The 19,916-nt window shown below is 41.5% G+C and overlaps 2 protein-coding genes across 4 annotated transcripts in view; one reads left to right on the forward strand and one right to left on the reverse strand.

Moving 5' to 3' along the window:
- Fez2 (fasciculation and elongation protein zeta 2) overlaps nucleotides 1-7,096 on the forward strand; it is a 43,548-nt gene extending 36,452 nt beyond the window's left edge. For both annotated transcript variants that reach the window (XM_008823359.3, XM_008823362.2), the window contains 3 exons: nucleotides 539-614; nucleotides 3,561-3,626; nucleotides 6,199-7,096. In XM_008823359.3, the coding sequence (XP_008821581.1) occupies nucleotides 539-614; nucleotides 3,561-3,626; nucleotides 6,199-6,215 (159 nt within the window). In that variant the 3' untranslated portion in view covers nucleotides 6,216-7,096. The remainder of the gene's footprint in view (nucleotides 1-538; nucleotides 615-3,560; nucleotides 3,627-6,198) is intronic.
- Nucleotides 7,097-8,328: 1,232 nt separating this feature from the next.
- Crim1 (cysteine rich transmembrane BMP regulator 1) overlaps nucleotides 8,329-19,916 on the reverse strand; it is a 192,886-nt gene continuing 181,298 nt past the window's right edge. For both annotated transcript variants that reach the window (XM_008823363.3, XM_008823366.3), the window contains 4 exons: nucleotides 15,781-15,975; nucleotides 13,784-13,906; nucleotides 12,052-12,242; nucleotides 8,329-10,842 (listed from right to left, as the gene is read on the reverse strand). In XM_008823363.3, the coding sequence (XP_008821585.1) occupies nucleotides 10,666-10,842; nucleotides 12,052-12,242; nucleotides 13,784-13,906; nucleotides 15,781-15,975 (686 nt within the window). In that variant the 3' untranslated portion in view covers nucleotides 8,329-10,665. The remainder of the gene's footprint in view (nucleotides 10,843-12,051; nucleotides 12,243-13,783; nucleotides 13,907-15,780; nucleotides 15,976-19,916) is intronic.

Here is a 19,916-nt window from a genome sequence, read left to right on the forward strand (position 1 = left end):
ATTTATTGCTTTTTTGTGTATTTCATATAGACCATCCCAAACAATCTTATCTATATACCCACATCCCATGTAACAATCTCCCATGTTCCTCTACCCCCCACTGGAGCCCATATATTCTGTCATCCCTGTTACTGTCCACTGTGTTGTCAGTGACCCCAGCTGTTCCCCAGTGCTTGTCCATCAGCTGAAGACGCCACTTTAAGAATTAACAAATTGAGTTCAGAATGGTCCTCAGACCTAGTCTTGTGAGATTTTCAGTGACTGAACTACAAGAAGGCGGTTATCTCTGATGACAGGAAGCTTGTATGCTGCAGGGAGAGGGGCAGAAAAGACAAGCTCCCACCAAAGGAGTCAGATACTGGGGTTGCTGCAGTCACCTGGGCTTTCTCACCAGACCAGTTCCTGTTTAATATTGTAAAATAGACTTTCTAGTAGTTATGTATGTACTAATATATGTACATCTGGTCATTAATTGTATGATCTTGAAGGTAGATTGATTCAGACCTAAGTGATGCTTTTTTTCCTTTTATCTTGGCAGTATTTGACAACAGTTATCCCTTATGAGAAAAAAAATGGACCACCATCTGTTGAAGATCTTCAAATATTAACAAAAAGTGAGCAAAGACAAAATTAATCTGTAAACGTAATTTACTTTTGCTGACTAAACCCCTGACTCTCATTTCTATATTTTGTGTTTATCTTGTTACCGTGTGCTGGCAATTGATGGATGTCATTCTGTATTCTTGTGACAGTGAAATACAAAGTAGCTATGATGTCGATGGTAGCACTAACTGTAGTGTTTTCTGATTTTCCCCCCTTTTTGGAAATATTTATGTGGTGAGTATTTTGGGGGGTGATGTAACCTGAATCTTCATCACCTCTTATAAAAATATATCTGTCAGTGAATAAATGCTTTGTGGGTCTTATGTGACTTTGACTTTTAGTAACTGAATAGGAGAGGATTAGGATCACACTGCTTTCTTTTGAATGGAAAACCAAAGGTAATAGTTACAGGTAGAACGTAAGCCTGATGTTTTTTATTTTTGCTTTTGTTTTTGTTTGTATTTTGAGACAGGGTCTCCCTATAGCCACAGCTGGCCTGGAACTCTCTGTGTAGACCAGGCTGGCTTTGATCTGCCTGCCTCTGCCTCCTGAGAGCAGAGATTAAAGGTTTACACCATTAATGCCCAGCTTGACAATGATGTTTTAAGAACATGCATTCACTCAGCAAATGTTGGTAGGGTCTGCTCTATGTCAGGCTGTTTTCTGAGCGCTTGGGATAGATTAGTGAATAAAGCAGACAAAGATAGTCCACCTGTGTGTGGGTAGAGGCATGCTTTAAAACAGTTTGTGAGACTTAAATACACATTGTACTATGTACTAATATGTCTTAGGGTGGCTGTCAATGAGCACAGAATTCTGGTCGTTCCCTTTTATTTTCAGGGATATCCTTGGAAGTCACTTACTCTTTCTTGGTCACATTGGAAAATTAGAATAAAAATATTTCCTCAGTTTACCCTATAGAAAATAAATTATATGTGATTTGGGGCAAGTCATAATCAGCTTGATGTTTCCTGCCTTTAAAGTGAAAGGCTTGAGTACTGGCTATGGTGTACTCAGTAGGTTGAGTTAGGAGGACTGCCATAAGATTATGAGACTGAGATCAGCCTATCTCAAAAACAAAGAAACATAAAGGATTGATTTTATTAATCATATTATTTCTCATAATTTTTATGACAATTGCTAATTAGGAGGGAACCATATGAAAACATACTATGTGGATAGATACTAATAATGATATTTGTTTTGGAAATTCAGTCCACAGACTGAGGGTTAAAAAAATGAGGATGGTCCCTGCTGCCTGCTGGCTGCCTGCTAACCTCAGGCTTTTACAGTACTCTATGAAGAATAGCTTTTATTTAGATAAAGATAAATCAGGTGATTCCAGCCAGTCTAACATAAAGAATACAGAGCTTAACTGGGTGTCCAGCCCTCTAATTTTCAGGAAGAGCTTGCAAATTTGTGAGTGTCCAAGATCACATGGTAGGATGGTTAATTACAGGGTTGGGTCTGTTAATTCCCAAGCAACTCCACTGTGAATGATACTGGTTTTTGGAATGCAATTTTATATAGAAGCTTAAAAAGTGATTAAAACATGATTGGAAGTGGAAATGCTGTATGTAACAGTTGTCTGAAGTAGGGAGCACAAATACTGCTCAGAAGCCAAGAATTGTTAAGGAGCCTCAGCTCAAGGATAAACCAAGGTCGTTGCAGTTCCATTCTTGGTGATTTTTTAGATGACAGTTTCCTATATTGATACAATTTGGAATCTTTGAGTGAGGGAATGATTGTGCACTTTAAGATAGTTATGATGACGGTATTGTTAAGGTCATAGTCAAAAGTCGAAAGGACAATTGTCCCATGAAAACATTGAGGAGTACTGGGTCCTCTGTTGCCACTACTGGTACATGTTAGCCCAAGGAAAAACAGTTTATGGAAATGTAGCCTTTCTCAGAAGAGCTACAAGAAGGGGATCACAGCTCAGCATGGTTCATACTAGTCACTATTGTATGCCCTGTATAACCAGTGAGAAACTGGATCCTCACTAACAAGCTTTTGAGACAGAACTAATTATCCTTATTTTACAGACGAGGAACTAGATATTCAGGGTGGTAAAGTAGCATACTCAAAGTCACATAGTTAGGGAAGTGGTGGAACCAGGGTTAAAACCCCAGAAGGCTGACTTGACAGTTATACCATATGGTCTCCTCATACATCTAGAAAAAAAAAAAAAATCACTGTGAAAGCACATTTGTAAGTTTATCTCGACCTGGGTGATTCAGATTAAAAACCAAAACCCTAAACATGATACCGAGTGGCTGGTGTTTCTGTTTGGTTTTTACTGGGAGTATAAAATTGTTAAGCTGGCAGGCAGTTGTAGCTCAGTTAAGTGGAGCACTTAATGTAGCATACATGAAACCCTGTGCTTGATCCCCACAATATGCATATGAATACTCAGACACAGACACATGTGCACATGCACAAGTAGAGCCTCCCTTTAGGAGCACCTGGCTCCCTAGGCTTGTCCACAGTAGAGGGTTTTGAGAGTTTAGGAGATGCTGGGTGCTACCTTCTAGAAGTCCTTTTTTCATGTGATCTTTCCTTTAAATGTTTCTACTGTCTGACAGATGTGCTGGTTGGAGAGTACAGCTAAGTCTCCGTTTCTCTAGTTCCTCCCATTTTGAGGAGGATGGATGTACAGTTCATCAAAGTGCACATGACTGCCCCTCACATCTCAGTATCTGTTAGGACAAAGCAAATGCTCTGTAAACAGCCCACTTTCTATGTCCTGTTTTCAGTGCTTGGAAATACTAAAATGGGGAAGCATTCTTAAGAGTTCCTCAGTCAGGTTCCTGAACCTTTACTGTCATCCCTTACTAGGAAAGAATCTGACTTGGGTGATTCAGCTCCCTCATATCATTCATTAGTATTAAGTCTACAAAATTACTTTTGATCTGAACTTTTAAGTGGTTGTCTGTTGTCTTTTTCTTACTTCGCAGTTCTTCGTGCCATGAAAGAGGACAGTGAAAAAGTTCCAAGCTTATTGACTGACTATATACTGAAAGGTGAGTTTCTTGGTGGCATGTGAGGGATGGTTGAGGAACTGTGGTCAGTCAACAGATGTATCATCTTGTTTACAGGCTTTATTAATGTATAGTGAGGATAGGTATGTGACTGATATATGATTCCAACATCATGGCCCTACAAAATGTACCTTTTATTTGAGATCCTAGGCTGGAAAGAATTCTCACAGCTGAATGGTGAATTCTGGAGGAGGTAGAAGAGCATTCCAAAGACATCGCCACATTTCTCTGAGTATCAGGCTGTGTTAGTTAGCTTTCTATTGCTGTGATAAAACACTGACCAAAAACAACTTGGGTAGGAAAGAGTATATTGCATCTTATACTTGCCAAGTGACAGTTTGTCTGTGAGGGATGTCAGGACAAGAACTCAAGGCAGAAACCTGGAGGCAGGAGCTGAAGCAGAGACCACAGAGGAACTGGCTTGCTTATCTGGCCTGTGCTCAGCCTGCTTTCTTACACAATCCAGGACTACATGCCTAGGGGTGGTACCACTCACAGTGGGCTGGGCCCTCCCAGATCACTCAACAATCAAAAAAATCATAGAATCATAGAAATTCATAGAATTCTAGGAAATTCTATGAATTTTAGAATCATAGAAATTCATAGAAAATCATAGAATTGCCCACAGGCCAGTCAGTCCAATAGAGGAAATTCCCCAGTTGAGGTTTCCTCTCCCCAGGTGTGTCAGGATGACAACTGAAAGCCAACATTGACGTGGATGTGGATGTATTGGTCCTGGGAGGCTTAGGAGGAGTGGTCCCTGCCACCTTGGGGGCAGCAGAAAAGGAAGGGCAGATCCGCCAGGTGAATGTTGGAGGAAAGGAACCAGCAAACAGTAGAAAGGGCAACACAGAAGAAACCCAGGTCTTAGTCACAGAAGGGAAGGAGAAAATAGATGGTGGCCAACTTGGAAAAGTGAAACTTGGGCTATAAATCTTAGAGCCCAAGATCCGAATCACACAGAATGGGAATATTGATGGGGTAAAAGAAGGCCGGGAAGATACTGGTCTTACTTTGCTGAGAAAAGACTGAAAATCTGAATGATAAAGAGAGGACCAGAGTTTGGAGAGCAAGCCTCTACCAGTGTCTTCTTCCTTGGTTTTGCTTCCTTCTCTGTCAGTTAGCAGAGGGTAAGGGTGGTTGTGATTTCTGAGATATGTCCTGTCTCAGATGGGCCTGTTCTTCAGTGGGGCCCTCAGTGGATAATGCAGTATTAGGACTTGACACAATGCGAAAACAGCAGCCAGCCATTTCGTGAGTGGATTAACAAATAGAAAAGGCTGAGTCGACATCTTTTTAAATATACTGTTTCTGATGGGTGGCTCTTTTTCCCTATTAAATTACAATGCTTTTTTGTACCTGACATCTTTGTTTGCTTTTGTTGTGCTAGCATTGGTATGAAAGCTGGATGGTCTCGAGGTTTGTTCTAGATGGACATGAAACAGGAATGAAACGAATGTAAAGAACATGTCTCCATTTTATGTTATAGTGGGTCCAGAGGGCACTGCCACAAGGGCCAGAGACAGTGAGCTCTGGATGTTATGACCTGGAAAGCAGAGTGCTTGGGGGAAACGAGTTTCACTTTACTCTGCAAACTGAGGATTGTGACTGTGACCCTGTCCTGCACTCTTGGCGAGGCAGCAGGTGCCCTCTCCCCCCATAGATCTGCTCCTCCTGCTCAGGCTGCTGTCTGTTCTGAACCTGCTTCCTGTGAGCTGTTGGCCTGGTATGTTGTGCCTCTGTCTGCTCTATGCTGTGAAGACTGAGTGGAAAAGAAGCCAGAACTGAGACTCCAGCGCTGCTGCTGTAGTCCAGAATATGAAAGAGCAGAATGTGGAAACTTCCCAGTGTTGGGGAAGATGTCAATGTTGGGGCAATGAAATGCTCTTTTACACCCAGTCTTGCAGCTGTGCCTCTTCCTGGGGACTAGTAATAGGATGCTGCTTGGGTGGGGCTATTGCTCAAAGGGAAGACTGCTTCCCCTGGTTTGGCTGGACTTGTCATGTTCCTAACCCAGGTGAGTGTGGCTTGGGTGTGTAAATAGACTACCTTAGTCTCAATGCAAAGCTCAGAAGTGAAAGAAGGTGAACTGGCCTCATTTGGCCTAAGGTGGGCTGGGTGCTGTGCTGGCTAATGCAGCTTCTTACACCTGCTCAATCACCACCCTGCAGCCTGCCACAACTGACTTGTGAGCATACCTAAGGCCAGGGATGTAGCATGGCTGCCGCCATCGCAACCCTGAGAGCAACACCCTTCTTTGACTTCACCAAGAGGCCTGTGCTGCTGCAGGACTTGTGTCGTGGGGCACCCCAAGAGACATGGCCTTTCGGGGTCTCATTTCTGGGAAATTCTAATGTGTCTTGAGAGAGTTTCTCATTGTTGGATATAGCCTCTTCAAAATCTTTTTACAAATGTGTTCTAGATCCTCGCATTAACTTTAGTCCTCAATACTGTGGTGCTTTTTATATACATATGAAATGTATATAAAACCTAATGTATTAGCATGAACATATGCAGGAGATACATTTCTACCCAGGTCTTCTTTTTCTTGTAGTTCTGTGTCCTACATAGAGCATGTGACATCAGGAGCAGCTTCACCCTCTGTCAATTCCACGCTCGAATTCCTGCGGCATTATTCTGAAAGCTGGCTATCTCCTCTTCCTGATATTGGAAACCCAGCACATTTGAACATGGGTTTGTGATTCAATGTTAGTAGGTCATGACTTCACTAATTCATCACAAAACAGAAGCAAGAGAACCATGGCACGCTTGAATTCTCAAGATGCGTTTTTGTAAATGTAACAGTTATAAACAGTTTTCTAAGTTGGCAGAGTCAAAGGAGAGGAGTATGAACTGTGCATGTGCAGTTACGGTTTTCATTGACAGTGTGCCCGATAATAGTTTTTATGGCTTCTTCCGTGTAAACTGCACTGATCTAGAGTAAAGCACTGGGAGAGCTATACCATGGCTCCTCTTCATGACAGTGAGAATGAACGCTGATTTTTATGAACATTGTCAGTATAAATATTACCTACCAGTATTGTCCGGAGACTTAGACTTAACAAACGTGGCCTGTTGTGAAGTGCGCTGCTGCCATCTACATTACGCTGGCCTAAGTGTGAGCTTCAGACCCTAATGGAGAGGACTGGTTTATAGCTGCCTGTTGCACCCTTGTTCATGCTTTAACCATTATGATGCCACTCTCAGAATCTTGTATGAACTTTGGATGTGTGTCTGTTCCCTGTCTGTGAAGAAGTGTACGTTGTAAAGAGTTCACATCCTCTGAGGTGCTTTAAGGAACTGCTGTGGCACTGCCTGTTCCCATGGCAATGTTCAGTTTCACTAACACCTGTGTGTTTTTCTATAGTTGCTCACAACTACAGCACTGATTGTGAACACTTTTGCCAGTTTCAATTAAATCAGTGGCATTTAATAAAATAATATATACTTCAGAGCCTTGAGTTTTTGTTTTGCTTTGCCCTCAGGGCTAGATTCCTGCACATCTATGTAGAGTCCAGCACGACAACCTTGGAGCTGGGGAAGCCCTGACTAGCCCAGGAGGGGCCTTTCTAGATCATGCTACACTGCTGTGGGATGATAGTTGTCCTCCTATTTTGCTGGAGGAGGCTGTGACAGTCTAAGGAGCCAGGGCTCTTTCCACCTCAGAGGCTGGGTGCGTGCAGGCTGTCCACACTCCTTGCCCCACAGTTGCTGAGATGCTGTGACTGCTGCACAAGGTGTGGTTCGGCTTGTAGTCTGGTGACACTTGGCCTCAGCTATCATCTAGGAGGTGTGTGGAACTTGAGGTGGTTTTTGTACTGATGTCTTACTTGGTAGCAAAGATATGGGACTGTTTGCTACTTCCCCTTGAATTGCTGAAGATCACACTTACTACAAAAATTAATAATTTAAGAAATTAGAATTGATTTTGCAAAAACTATGCCAAAGAAATGAGACTCTACAGGACATAGTTTAGCAGCCTTTGATATATTTATAGCTCATTCTAAAGTTGATGCCTCTGAAAGTTACACCACTTTTCCCTATCAAGTCCAGTTTCTTTTTAAATAGGTTTCCTCTGATTTTGTTTTATAAACACTTTGTTCTTTGGTAGTAAACTACTATATGATTTTCTACCCCAAACAAAAACTTCTAAGCCTGTGATAAGAGTTTGTTTTGAGAGGTTATGTAACCAAAATCTGAAATCCAGAATGTTTCAAAACCCAAGGTATTTGAGCCTTAACATGGCATCCCAAGTGCAAAACTCCACAGCTGACCTCAGAAATCTGATGTTTGCAATACTTTGGGGTCTCAAGCAGCTTTGGAAAACTGATATTCAGTCTGTTCTAAAGATGAGACTTCTCTAACTTGTGATGCACATTAGGTAGGCGTCTTACCTTCCCGAGAATAGCACCCCTGTACAGTGCCCTGTAGGGACAACCTTTTGCAAGGATCCCTTGGGGATGGGCCACCAGCTGAGGGCTACTTGGGGCTCACTATGCTGCTTTAGGTGTGCTGGCCAGATAATCCTGGAAAAAAAACATTTTTCTTCTCCCAGATAAGAAATCCTTTTGAACGTGGGTACTTTGACTTAGTGTTTATTTACTTCCAAGAACCATGTTCTAAATCATCCCTTTACAACTTTGCCTTTTGAAAACAAGAAACGAACTATAGAACCACGGTGCACTCCAAGTGCCACATATCTGTTTTATTCTTCAGGAAATTATATTTGTTTTTCTTTTACAAGAGCACAACAGGAACCAAAGTAAAAGAGTAATAGATACAGCACTCAGGATAAATCATATCTTTAAAATAATAATAAAAAAATTTACACCTTGTCCTATATCCTGTTAGTATTTTCATATGGCCGTGATTGAAAAAACAAAAAGCAAGCATTTACAATTTTTTTGATAAAGTTTTTTTTATACCAGGAATGGATTAATTGTCAACAAAATTTCATACTAATCAGGCTGATGTAAATCTATCAGTAACATATCATTAACAAATTTATTTTGGAAATAGATAAAAATATTGCCCCTTGATAATAAATCTTTTTTTTTCCTTTGATGCAAACAGCTAGAACACCTTTTTCTTTTCTTTTTGATATTCTAAGACAAAAATGGTTAATCTTCAGATTAATAAATTAGGTCATTATAATAATAAATTAAATTTTTTTTAAAGTTCAGCAACCTCTGTCCAAGTATTTACAACAATACTTGAAAGTTCCTTTACAAAACAGAACACATTTTCTTTTCACATTAAGCATACTGGGTATCTGTGTCTTTCACAACAAGCATTTTTAAAAGAAAAATCAATGCACAAATGGGTCATTAGTATAAAAGTGCTAAGAGCTGTTTGAAAAGTTAACACTATAGTATACAGTCAGTTATATTTGAGGCAAACTACAACAAACTTCCAGCTTATTGTGGACAATATTCCAGTAGTTGTTTCAAACAGTTGTTTGAAGAAAAAAAAAATCCAGGAGCTGATTAGTGATGCAGATAAGCTGCCATCAATGTCTCTGGCCAGTGAGTGAATTGAAAACCAACGGAAAGCAAATCCAAATGAGGAAGAAGATTTTAATAAAGAGCTATCCTCTCATAGCAGGTGTGGTGCTGGTTGCTCAAAGTGTGCACACACACAGACACACACACGCATGCACACACACACACACACACACAGACACACAATCTTTTCTTTCCAATTAAACTGCAGGTAAATGAGATTTTTGTGTTATTAAAAAACAAACAAACCCCCAAACCCTAGGTGATCAGAAGCATTGATATGGAATGCTGTTTATCTGCCTTTGTTCCGGTTAAAATCTCATAAAAATACATTCAACAGGAAAACATAAATTGTATGTGTATAAATATATACGCATATATTATATACACACGCACACAAATACTTTTGTTTTTGAAGCATAAGATAGTTATATAAATATTCCTATAATTGCTAAAGTTTAAAGAGGCATAATTTTTTTGAGCTTCAACAAAGGTGCTTGAATAATACACAATTAAAATGAAGTAGTTTCTATTTTGTAGAATCAGTATATAATAAGGAAAAAAAAATCCCAGTCTTTTTTTTTTTTTAAAGTTTCTTCTTAAGCTAGAGCTTCAACAAAACTATGAACAACCAATGATTTAACAGAACAAAACAACAACGAACAATGAAGTGCGGCCCCTGGAAACGCCTGGTGTCCTCCTCCCTCCCCTCCTTCTTGCCATGTTGTTGGGAAAGCTCCAGTGCTCACACCAAGAAGTGACTTTGTTCTTACTCATCTGTTGTCTCTACTAGGAACTGCCTGATTGGCATGGAAGGAAACAGAAGCAGCAAAAAGTATAACTCTTAACTGTATATCCTTAATAACCCGCTTTAGAGAAATGTTGCCATCACACTTCCCTGGCTTTCCTCACTGCCTACTGCAGCTGTGACTGTAAGAAAAGAAACTTGTGGCTTTAGACCTGGGATGGCTATCAAGAGTTCCGATGCGCTCGTCTGGTGGTTCTAAGGTGGTTATGGCAGCTGGGTCGCAAGGCTTTTTGTATTCCTGCTTATTCAGACCTGAGCTTTGCAGCAACCAATGCGGTCTTCAGAGCAATAGGAAAAAATATCCTCTGGGCCATGAACTGCTTTTTTTTTTTTTTTTTTTTTTTTTTTTAAACTGGCTTTCTCTCCGAGCCAAGCTGACCAAATTTTCTTCCCAACACTACCCTCCCAACCCATTTCCCCAACCAAACTCTCTGTTCCCACCCCCAAATACCTCTACAGCTATCTTACAAGCAAATATACCTTAGCAATTTTAAAAACTTTGGTTCTAAGAAAACACTTGGTCAGTTATCTTGATGCAGAGTGGGAATACTTGTTCTGCTGTAGACAGAGCCCATCCCAGTAAGTCCTCAGCGCTGTACATCAAGTCACAATCCAATACAATCCATTAAGCAAGTGCACAAATTCTAGTTTACTTTTAAGAGCAGATGTAGTCGTTTTCTGTCTTTTTAAACCTCATCCATGCTGCCTGCATTCACACTGTTTGGTAGAAATTGTCTGCCTGTAGATGGTTCTGTTTTTGCATGCTGTAGAAGCCACTGAATCGTGCATCTGGTTCAGCAATTCTTAGCATTCTCTGGGAACTGTCCACCTGGACTCGGGTCCCCTTCTTGCAGTCCACAGATACCAGCTGATTATTCAAGGAAGAAGGCTATTCAGTGAGAAGAGGGGAAAAAAAACCACACTAAGAATTAGCTGAGTTGTATACTCTAACTGAACTGATGTTCAGGACCTAATTCAGCTGACAGTTTCACGATTTATCAGTGGTCAGATTTTACATGGGGCATTTTATCCTCTTGTTCCACCTATTCCTTCATTGGTGAAGTGACATGGCAACTATTTTCAAGTCCCTGGACTGCAGACTTGCATTTAAGAGGGTTGGAAATGAGTAAAAGTTGCCAGGTGGCGACTTTTTAAACAAAACACAGATTTCTAGTCACTGAGGGTGTACTTACACCCTCCCAGGCTGGGCCAACTTGTCTGTGCCCTGTCATCTCATGCCTTTATATCAGGGTGTTTTTTCCAAACTTTGGACAGTGGTCTCAACTTTGCCTTTCCTTGCTCTGCACCTTGTTTTGATCCAGTTACGTGTCTAGCATAAAGGCTGTGCCTCACGCATATTTGTCAAAAGAAAAATCAGAGGCCGAATTTCATATGGAAGGGGAAGGCCTACTAACTAGATGGGAAGGTGGAAAAAATATTTAGGTTGTATAATTTTAAAAATGTAAATGCAAAAGGTAGGATTAGAGTTGGAAGGAATTAGGATTTATTTCCCTATAGTCTTAGAGGTCCTTTGATAAAAGCAAAAGCAAAGCACCTTTTGTCCTTTGGCCTGCCTCTTGACCTTGCCTAGCGTTGTTTTGGTCTCCCCATGCCTTTCTTTTTGCTTACCTGTGACAAGTCCACCTGACTTGTGCATCCTCAGTCTCTTCCAGCTGTTCTTGCCCTCCCCTCTTACCTCCCTTCCTTTCTAATTTTCATCCCTACTGGAAATTGAAAGACGACTGAGAAATAACAAATGATCAAGTTTTAATTTTTAATATGAACAATAATTCAGGGCTCAACCCAGAGGTACTTGCTCATTTGAAAATATTGAAGTACACTGAGGAAGTTGGGCCCATGAGAAGTCAGGATTCATTACCCAGTGCGTGACAGGTAATTTACCCAGTGACCCATGTAGTCCTGGTACGTATCATATGCTTGCTACATGTGATAGCTACAGCCTGGTTTACACTTGAGGTTATGGCTAGCAAAATAGGGATGGCACTGGCTAATACAGAAGGTATTAGGAAATGTTAGGGAAATAAAGGAGCATAAGTTTTCCTAGTCCTCTATCATTCAAGAAACCCTGAGATGGTACCTTAGTTGGTGTTCGATACCAGCACAGCAGCGGAATCCACTGCTTCTTCTGGTTGAGGAGGAGGAATGCAATTAAGATGGAGAGGCATATTATTATGGGAACCACAACTGAGACGATGGAGTCCAGCGAGGAGTCTTCACTTGGATGAAGCCTGTTGTTTTCTCTGTAATCTACCTGGAGGTGACCCATATCTAGGAGAAAAAAAAAATAGCACATATTACTTCAGCCAAAATTTTAAAGGATTATTTTAAGTATACTGCAATAGAGATCAGCAGCTTGATTTGATTACTTACCAGTACTTTGGGCTAAAAAAATGATTAAAGTCTAACATTGATCCAAAGAGCTCTTAGAAAGTAAAGAGGATTAAGAAGAAAACACACAAACAACAACAAAAAGTCGAGGGCAAGAATGTTATTGCTTGGGCAAGACGGTATTTGTGGGAGCTAATTAGGAAATATAAAACTGCATAGATTTTAAAAAGTGATTAAAAGGAGACTAACTTAAAATATTGGGACTAATATTAAAATATTGTGCCTATAATTAACATATATGGTGCGAGATTTTGAAATGGAAATAGCTTTGTTCCCCGTTTTTTGGCAGAAAGTAAGTGTCTTCTACATAGAAGCTAAGTTTAATTAGATCAAACACTAAAGCAATTTGGATGATACTCTAGTTTTCTGAGTTCTAAGCAAAAATCTTTATATTTTTAATAAGACCCAGTGTCTTTCAGATTAAAACAGATGAGTTGCCTAGGAGAAGTGAGTTTTCTTGCTACCGACACATAAGGAGACTGCTTATCTGAGACTTTTAAGAGATGCTATGTAAGCGCAGGTTCCCAGCATACTACATTCGTTGAGGCTGTTCTCATAATTGGAGCCATGAATCTCCAACAGTGCAGGGTACACAGCAGGCACTCATACTGGTGGAGTAAATGAACATGTAATGCTAACCCTGCATGTCTAGTCAGCAATCATACAAGGAGCTGCAACCTTGGGTCCAGAATCTGGCTCTGTGGTTATCTGGCTTGATCCAAGCATAACATTTATAATGTCTTAAGTAACAGATCATTAATCTCAAAAGCAATGAATGCTGTTTGTTCCTAAAGGAATATAGAAATTTTACAATGATGATATTGAAAATGTGCTTGGATGCAACAGGAGGCAGTATTGATCCAGAGCTCAGAATTAAGTTTAAACTACTCTCCCTTTTAGAGAAGGCAGCAGTGATAGGAATTCAGCCGTGCCGTTATCTCTTAGCTAGCAAGAAACAACCCAACCTGCTTGTTATACACAACTGAAAAGTAGGAAAAAAGGCATGGAATAAGTTTGGGGAAACTTACTGTAATAAACTCTGAACTCTCATGGGATTAAAAACTCAAGAGGGTAACACTAAAAGCTTAATACAGGCAGGATCCCGAGGGGCAGTAAAAAGTTTGCTATTACTTTGGTTACAATGTTCATTCACATATATTTCACACCAGGGTCTTATGACTAGGAACATATCTTTTCCACCATCACCAAGTCTCTGAGTATGTAGGGCTAGGAAGGGGGTATTTATCCAGTGATCTGTATTTTTATCAATATTACAGTGTTTAATGAATTTCAGCCAAGCAGGTCTTTCATGGAGTACTTATTGGAACTTGGGTGAGCCACACAAAAACACAATTTTTAAACAGGAAAAAGTAAAGCAAACCATGAAGACAAGACAGATCTCAAGGAACTTGGCTACTCACCTCTAGGGAGGTGGACGATGTCATTTTCATTTGGAGTGGGCCACATGGGAACCTCCAGGTCAATCTCGCCACGATGATTTTTCTTCTCAATGGGTATGTTGGTTGGCTCTGGCACATACATTTCTAAAAGAAGGAAGAGTTTTGCGTTGAGATGATGGGTAAACTGCCTTATTGTTAGTAGTTACATCCGCAATACAAATAGCATCAAATCAATGCCCTATGTCCTGGGCCATGAAAGACCCACTTTCTGCATCTGCGTCACTCCCACCAGTGTCACTGGCTTTGTAGGTGGAAACATTTCTTAGAACATTGAAAAGAACAGACTTTTCTACTCCACCAACTTTCCCTCATGTCCAATGGATTTGCAGTTGTGTGTGTGTGTGTGTGTCACAGCTGTACTGGCCTCTGGTCTGTTTTGATCTCTCTTGTATACCACCCCATCAGTCTCCTCCAAGACATGACCTTTGTCATTCATGCCATAAATCTGCTCAAAACTGAGCCTCCCTCTCCTACAAAGGCCAAATTTACATCTTCATTTGATAACGAAGGTCCTACAAACCTTCACCACTATTTGTCTTTGCCATCTCTCCTTTCTCCTTCTAGAACTCACTGGTCCAGGAGCACTGGACCTATCTTGGGGTTTTCTATTAGATGGCCTCTTCATTCCAACTTAGAGAGACCACTCGTTCTTCTGGATCTTGCTCAAACACTTTCTCTGTGAAGTCCCCCAGTGCCACCATGATTTACAGTGAAACCTCACTCACGAGCTTAGCACTCATGGCCTGGATCAAGAACAGTGCAGCCGCTGTCTCTAATCTACTCAGTACTCTGCTCTCCTTGAAATACTGAAATTGTTCTTGCTATGATGACTATAATAAACTTTTGCTTTTGCTCCAGTTTTTGGTGGGTGATTAAGTGAGGGACCAAAACACAGAAGGGGCACCAGGAGCAAAGGAAGAAGCCAGGAGAGCTGTGACCTGGAAGCCAAGTACAGAAAGGCCTTCGGGTCAGGAGTAAACAGCTGAGCCAACGGCTGCTATTCACCAAGTAAGATGAGAATTGAGAACTCATTGTGCATTTGCCACGGTTAATTTTGAGAGGGTCAATTGTACATTGTCAGAAATGCTCAAGATAGGGCTACTTTGCATACGACCCCAAAACATCAACAAAGTTCAATTACACATTTAAGTATCCAACTGCCCCATTTTACAACTGAACAGTATAGCTGTACTTCTAAATTGGCACACATCCCAGATTACTGAACTTTCAGAACAAGATTCTCTAACATAATGCTTTGAGGAAACAGGCGAATTGAGGTGAAGATAGAAAGGTTCCTGTCTCACTCAGGACCCCACTGGGATCTTACGGGGAGCCTATGCATCGGTCTGTGTGGTCCAGGCTGCCTGGGGAGTCTTTGGTGTGCAGGGATTCAGACTGGGAGCGCTGCCCAGGGTCTGTCCCAGTGAAGGCAAAGGCCCTGCATCTCTGGGATTAGAGCAGGGGATAAAGGAGCTGTTCTGGCAGGAGACATATGCATAGAAACTAGGAGAAGGACTGGAGGGGGTGGGGCAAGATCTGGGCAGCTGTGGGAACTCATGTTTGAAACTAAGAGATAGGATGGAGCAGCTGACATGAAGGAGAGGGATGAGGGAGACATGCTGGCAGGGTGTGCTCAGAGGTTACACTCCAGGAGGAAAGAGATGAAGAGTTCAGCAGAGGGCTTGGGAAAAGATGGCAGGTGGTGCACTAACTAGGCTACTCTTGACAGACAACCATCTTTAATAGGTTTGCTCTACCTACATGGCTATACTTCCCCTCAAGGGTAGAAGACACAGATTAGAAAGACATGGCAATTCTGGCAGGAAATCAGCCTTTACCTGGATGGTCATAGCTTTGCAAATCACTATGGGGGCTACATGTGGGAGATATTCAACAGGACTGAGGCACTACCTGGGCCATACTACGGCTTGACAACAGAAGAACAATGGCTTAGATACCTGGACATATTGGGCAGCAACTTCCTTCGACCTTGATGGGCTCAACACAGGGCAGGGGGGGGCAGCTGACGGTTGAGCAGAGGGTCTGGCCCTGCAGGCAGTAGCAGTGTGTGCAGCTGTCGATGTCCCACCTTTCTTCATCGGCATAGGCTTTCCCACTGAAGTGACACACCACCTTCTTTGGAATTGTGTCTTCTAGTGAAAAGAAGAGCACATGGTAGGGCTGACCGAGATGAGAACACACAGCATCTTATACTTGGGAAATGAAAAGGAATGGCTTTGCACAACTACGTGATGCTTTAAGATCTCCAGAAGTTGAAGACCTATTTGCTTTCCCCAGTCCCCTCTTGTCATTCTCCTCAGACTTTCAGAATTCTCATCCTGTGGCTAGAACCTGACCAAGGGCTATGCAGGCTAACAACACAAGATGGCAACTGTAACAACCATTTGGGAATGCTGCCCACTGGGCAAAGTGTAATTAGACTGCCCTCTAGAAGGTGATGCAGAAGAGTTAAAGGGTCCAGCTGGTACACTCATAGAGCCTGGCTTAAGAAATCCACACATCCTCATAATTCTCACAATTAGTGTTTTGTGAACAATGCTGGAAAGCAGTAAGAGATGACAGCAGTGTAGCAGTGTACAAGCTGTGTCAGCCCGACAGAATTGTTCCCTGTGCATGAACTTCTCTTACCAACAAGGACATTTCCATTCCCGAAACAACTTCACTTCATCTGGGGTTTCCCCTCAGCAAACTATGGTTCTTGAGGACAAAAATGTCTAAGAATGATTTTATGTACAGCCTAGGAATTTGCATCTCCTGCCATCGTCATTTCCTTCTCTGGCAGCCTTTCCCTTGGAAGTTCCCTTCTCTCCTTAGCTTATTCACAGCAATCACATATAACGTTACTTTTCCCTCTGGGGTTCACGGCCCAGTGGCTGAGTGAACCCGATGAGTTCAACAGCAAGGCCCTGACTATTAATCAGGGGCAATTTTACACTTGAATTCTAAAAGCAGCTCTATGCACCACTGGTCACTAGTGAATGCAAAACTCTGAATCTGGATGGGAAGCTCCTTGGGAAAGCTGGGTGCCCAGGCTCAGCGCTTTTCCTAGGAGGCACTAGATGGCCCTCATGGGGTAAGAGGTTCATTGAACAGACACAAAGGATAGAACACAGTATGTCTAAGTAGGGAAGAAACTCACATTGAGTAAAATGCATAATCTCTGTTTCTCAATATTTTTCTACTGTTTCATTATTGAGGCTTAAAGCTCAACAAGGGACACTGACTAATGATGGGAAATTTTAGCAGTAGTCAGAAATCCATTTTTCAATATTTACTAAAATGTTATTTGGCTATATTTATCAATGTTCCACACAAAGTGTTCTAGTGAATCATCTACTAAATTAAAAACTCTTTTGAAAGGTATTCAAACCAAACTTGTGATATGAGTGGGATATGGAATTCTTAGAGGAAGCGACTTCGTTAAGATATCCAAAATCTAGCAGGCCACAGCGAGCCTCTTTCGGGCAGTATTCTGACCTCCAGCCATCATCTCATGAAGGACACTAGTTTTGGCCATCAAAGCTAGAGTCTATTATGCAGAGAACACATTATGGAAGGAAGTGATTCTTTATAGAGCAATACTACTTCTTATGGTTTTCATAAACCTTGAAATAACTCCTATGATATAGCAGCAACATTAAGAATAAAATTGGAACAAGCATATTACTGAGCAAGGAATTATGAAAGGGAAGGCAAAATTCCTCACTCTGTCTTGGCTGTCACCCTCCCTGCATCTTTCTTTAGTGGCATCTTTTAAAAAATATTTTATTTTTTTAACAATTTTTAAATCACTTATTTTGAGCATTGTATTTGCATTATTTCCACTCTTCCCAGTTCCTCCCCGACTCCTCCAATGCACCTCACAATTTCTTGTCCTCTTCTTCAATTACTTAGTTACATTTATAAATAGATATACTGAATCCATTTAGTGATACTCATGTGTACCTGTGCTTAGGGATTTCCATTGGGGTTAACCTTTCAGGGAGCTTGTCCCTAGAGAAAACTGATTCTCCCTCCCTCAGTTTCCATTGATTGCCCATAGTAGCTCTTCATCTGAAGGTGGGACCCTGTGAAACTTCCCCCATCCACCTTGGCATGTCAACTATTTTTGTCATACGCAGATCTTGTTAGACTCCCACACTGTGGAGAGTTCATGGATGCAGCTTCCCTATGATGTCCAGAATGCATTAACTACAGACCCTTTAGTGGCATCTTTGCCAGTGCTATTCTGGAGGAGAGGAAGAAAAGAACGAGACATCACAGAATGGCTGAAGATGCTTCACAAAGGTGTTTGACTCAAGGCCAAGCATGGAACTGCATTTTCCTAGGATCTTGGCAAAGAAACTTGTATTACCTCTTAAGATTCTCAGTGAATCGAAACTATTAATCTTGCAAGGCCAAATTTTCCTTCAAAATTAGGTTGAGAAATTAAAAATGGTAACTGTGTGTTCAGGATTGTAAGGGTATCCATAAATCTAACACTCATCACCAGTGCTAAGGCAGGCAGGGCCCTGACCCAGAAGCCTGTGCTGAGTGGAGAAGCCTGGGGGCTCCTCACCAAAGCCTGATTCAGTCACCACTGCTATGAACTAAACACAGCTGGACAGCATGGAAGGCAAAAGAACCAACCTGGCAGGGAAACCGAGAAGCCTCCCAGGACTGCATGCTTGGGCTTTTCGTTTAGGAATGAACAGCAGAACATGAGGAAGCTAGAGGGAAGAATGGGGACGTGTTCAGGGTGCTTGCGCGTGCGTGCGTGCGTGCGTGCTTGTGTGTATGTGTGTGTCATTGGAGATGAAGTCTGAAATGAATAACAAAGGGTCTTGAATCACAATTGCAAAATTTAGATCTGACCTATAGAGTGAGGAGGGTCTAAAGGCCAATAAGCTAATAAATTAGCTTTCCTCAGAAAGAAACTGAAATACACCTACAAAGCAGTCCTGATAGGGTAAGGCAGGTTGGGGACACCGTCCAAGGGGATGTGACATGGGCCTGGGGGAAGGCAGAGGTGGTAGAGATGGAAAGGCAGGGTGAGACTTGGGGGGCTGTTTCTGCGAAACAACTGTCAGGATACAGATGGGAAGGAAGGAACATGAAGGACAACCCTGTGCTTGTATGAGAGGCTAGGTGGAGGAAATGCCAGTGTATGAATCATTTCTTGCTACAAGTAGTAAACAGTGGCCTTGTGAAGGGATTGGTCAGGCCTTATCAAACTGTTCCAGATATTCCAGTGGACCAGCCAGAACTACAGCAATTGACTTGCAAACGCTTATCTTCTCCATGTGGTCATGCCCACGAAACTGTCAACAAGGTAGAACAGGTTTCAGGCTCACTAAGGTAAAAGATGAGAGACTTTGGCCAGTTACTGGAAGCTCTAGGTAAGAAACGGCTGGTGAAGGTGGTGTGGAGTAACAGGCCAGACTACTATGAAGTGCCTTTTATGTATCTTTGCAGTGTTCATGCATTCTACTCTTTGATACGGACATTCTACTTTTCACAAACTGGCCCAAGGAGATAGTTCAATAAGGCCTAACAGAAGCTGCTTATAGAGATATTCATCATACTATTATTTAAAACAGCAAGAAATTAGAGGGGGAATCCTGCCTAACAATGAGGAAATGTTAAAATCATGATAGTACATCGCATGATTGCTATTAAAATGCATTACGTATGGTCTAAACTTAAACACGTAATAAGGATAATCAAAAACTGTCCGGGAAGAAAGGAAAATGTTAACAGCAATGGTTAAACTTAAGGGTTTTCCTTTTCTTTCAAATATTAAAATTCTTTACTATTGGTTAAATGTCAAAAGTACATGAAATGGAAATCTCAAACACATACACACACACACACACACACACACACACTGAGTACATACTTCAGCCACATATACATATGAGAATACCTAAGGGAAAAGTTCAGACTGAGCTTAGTTCCAAGAAACTCATCCATGAAAATGGTGCTCCCTGAATGGCACTAACCCACTCAGGACAATTTCACCCGACTGTCAGGAAAGCACAAGCAGTGCCAAGGATCAAATGCTGAGTGACAGTGTAACACAGGATTTGTGTGA

Source organism: Nannospalax galili, unplaced genomic scaffold (assembly GCF_000622305.1).
Source record: "Nannospalax galili isolate Female #2095 unplaced genomic scaffold, S.galili_v1.0 scaffold929, whole genome shotgun sequence".
Lineage (NCBI taxonomy): Eukaryota > Metazoa > Chordata > Mammalia > Rodentia > Spalacidae > Nannospalax > Nannospalax galili.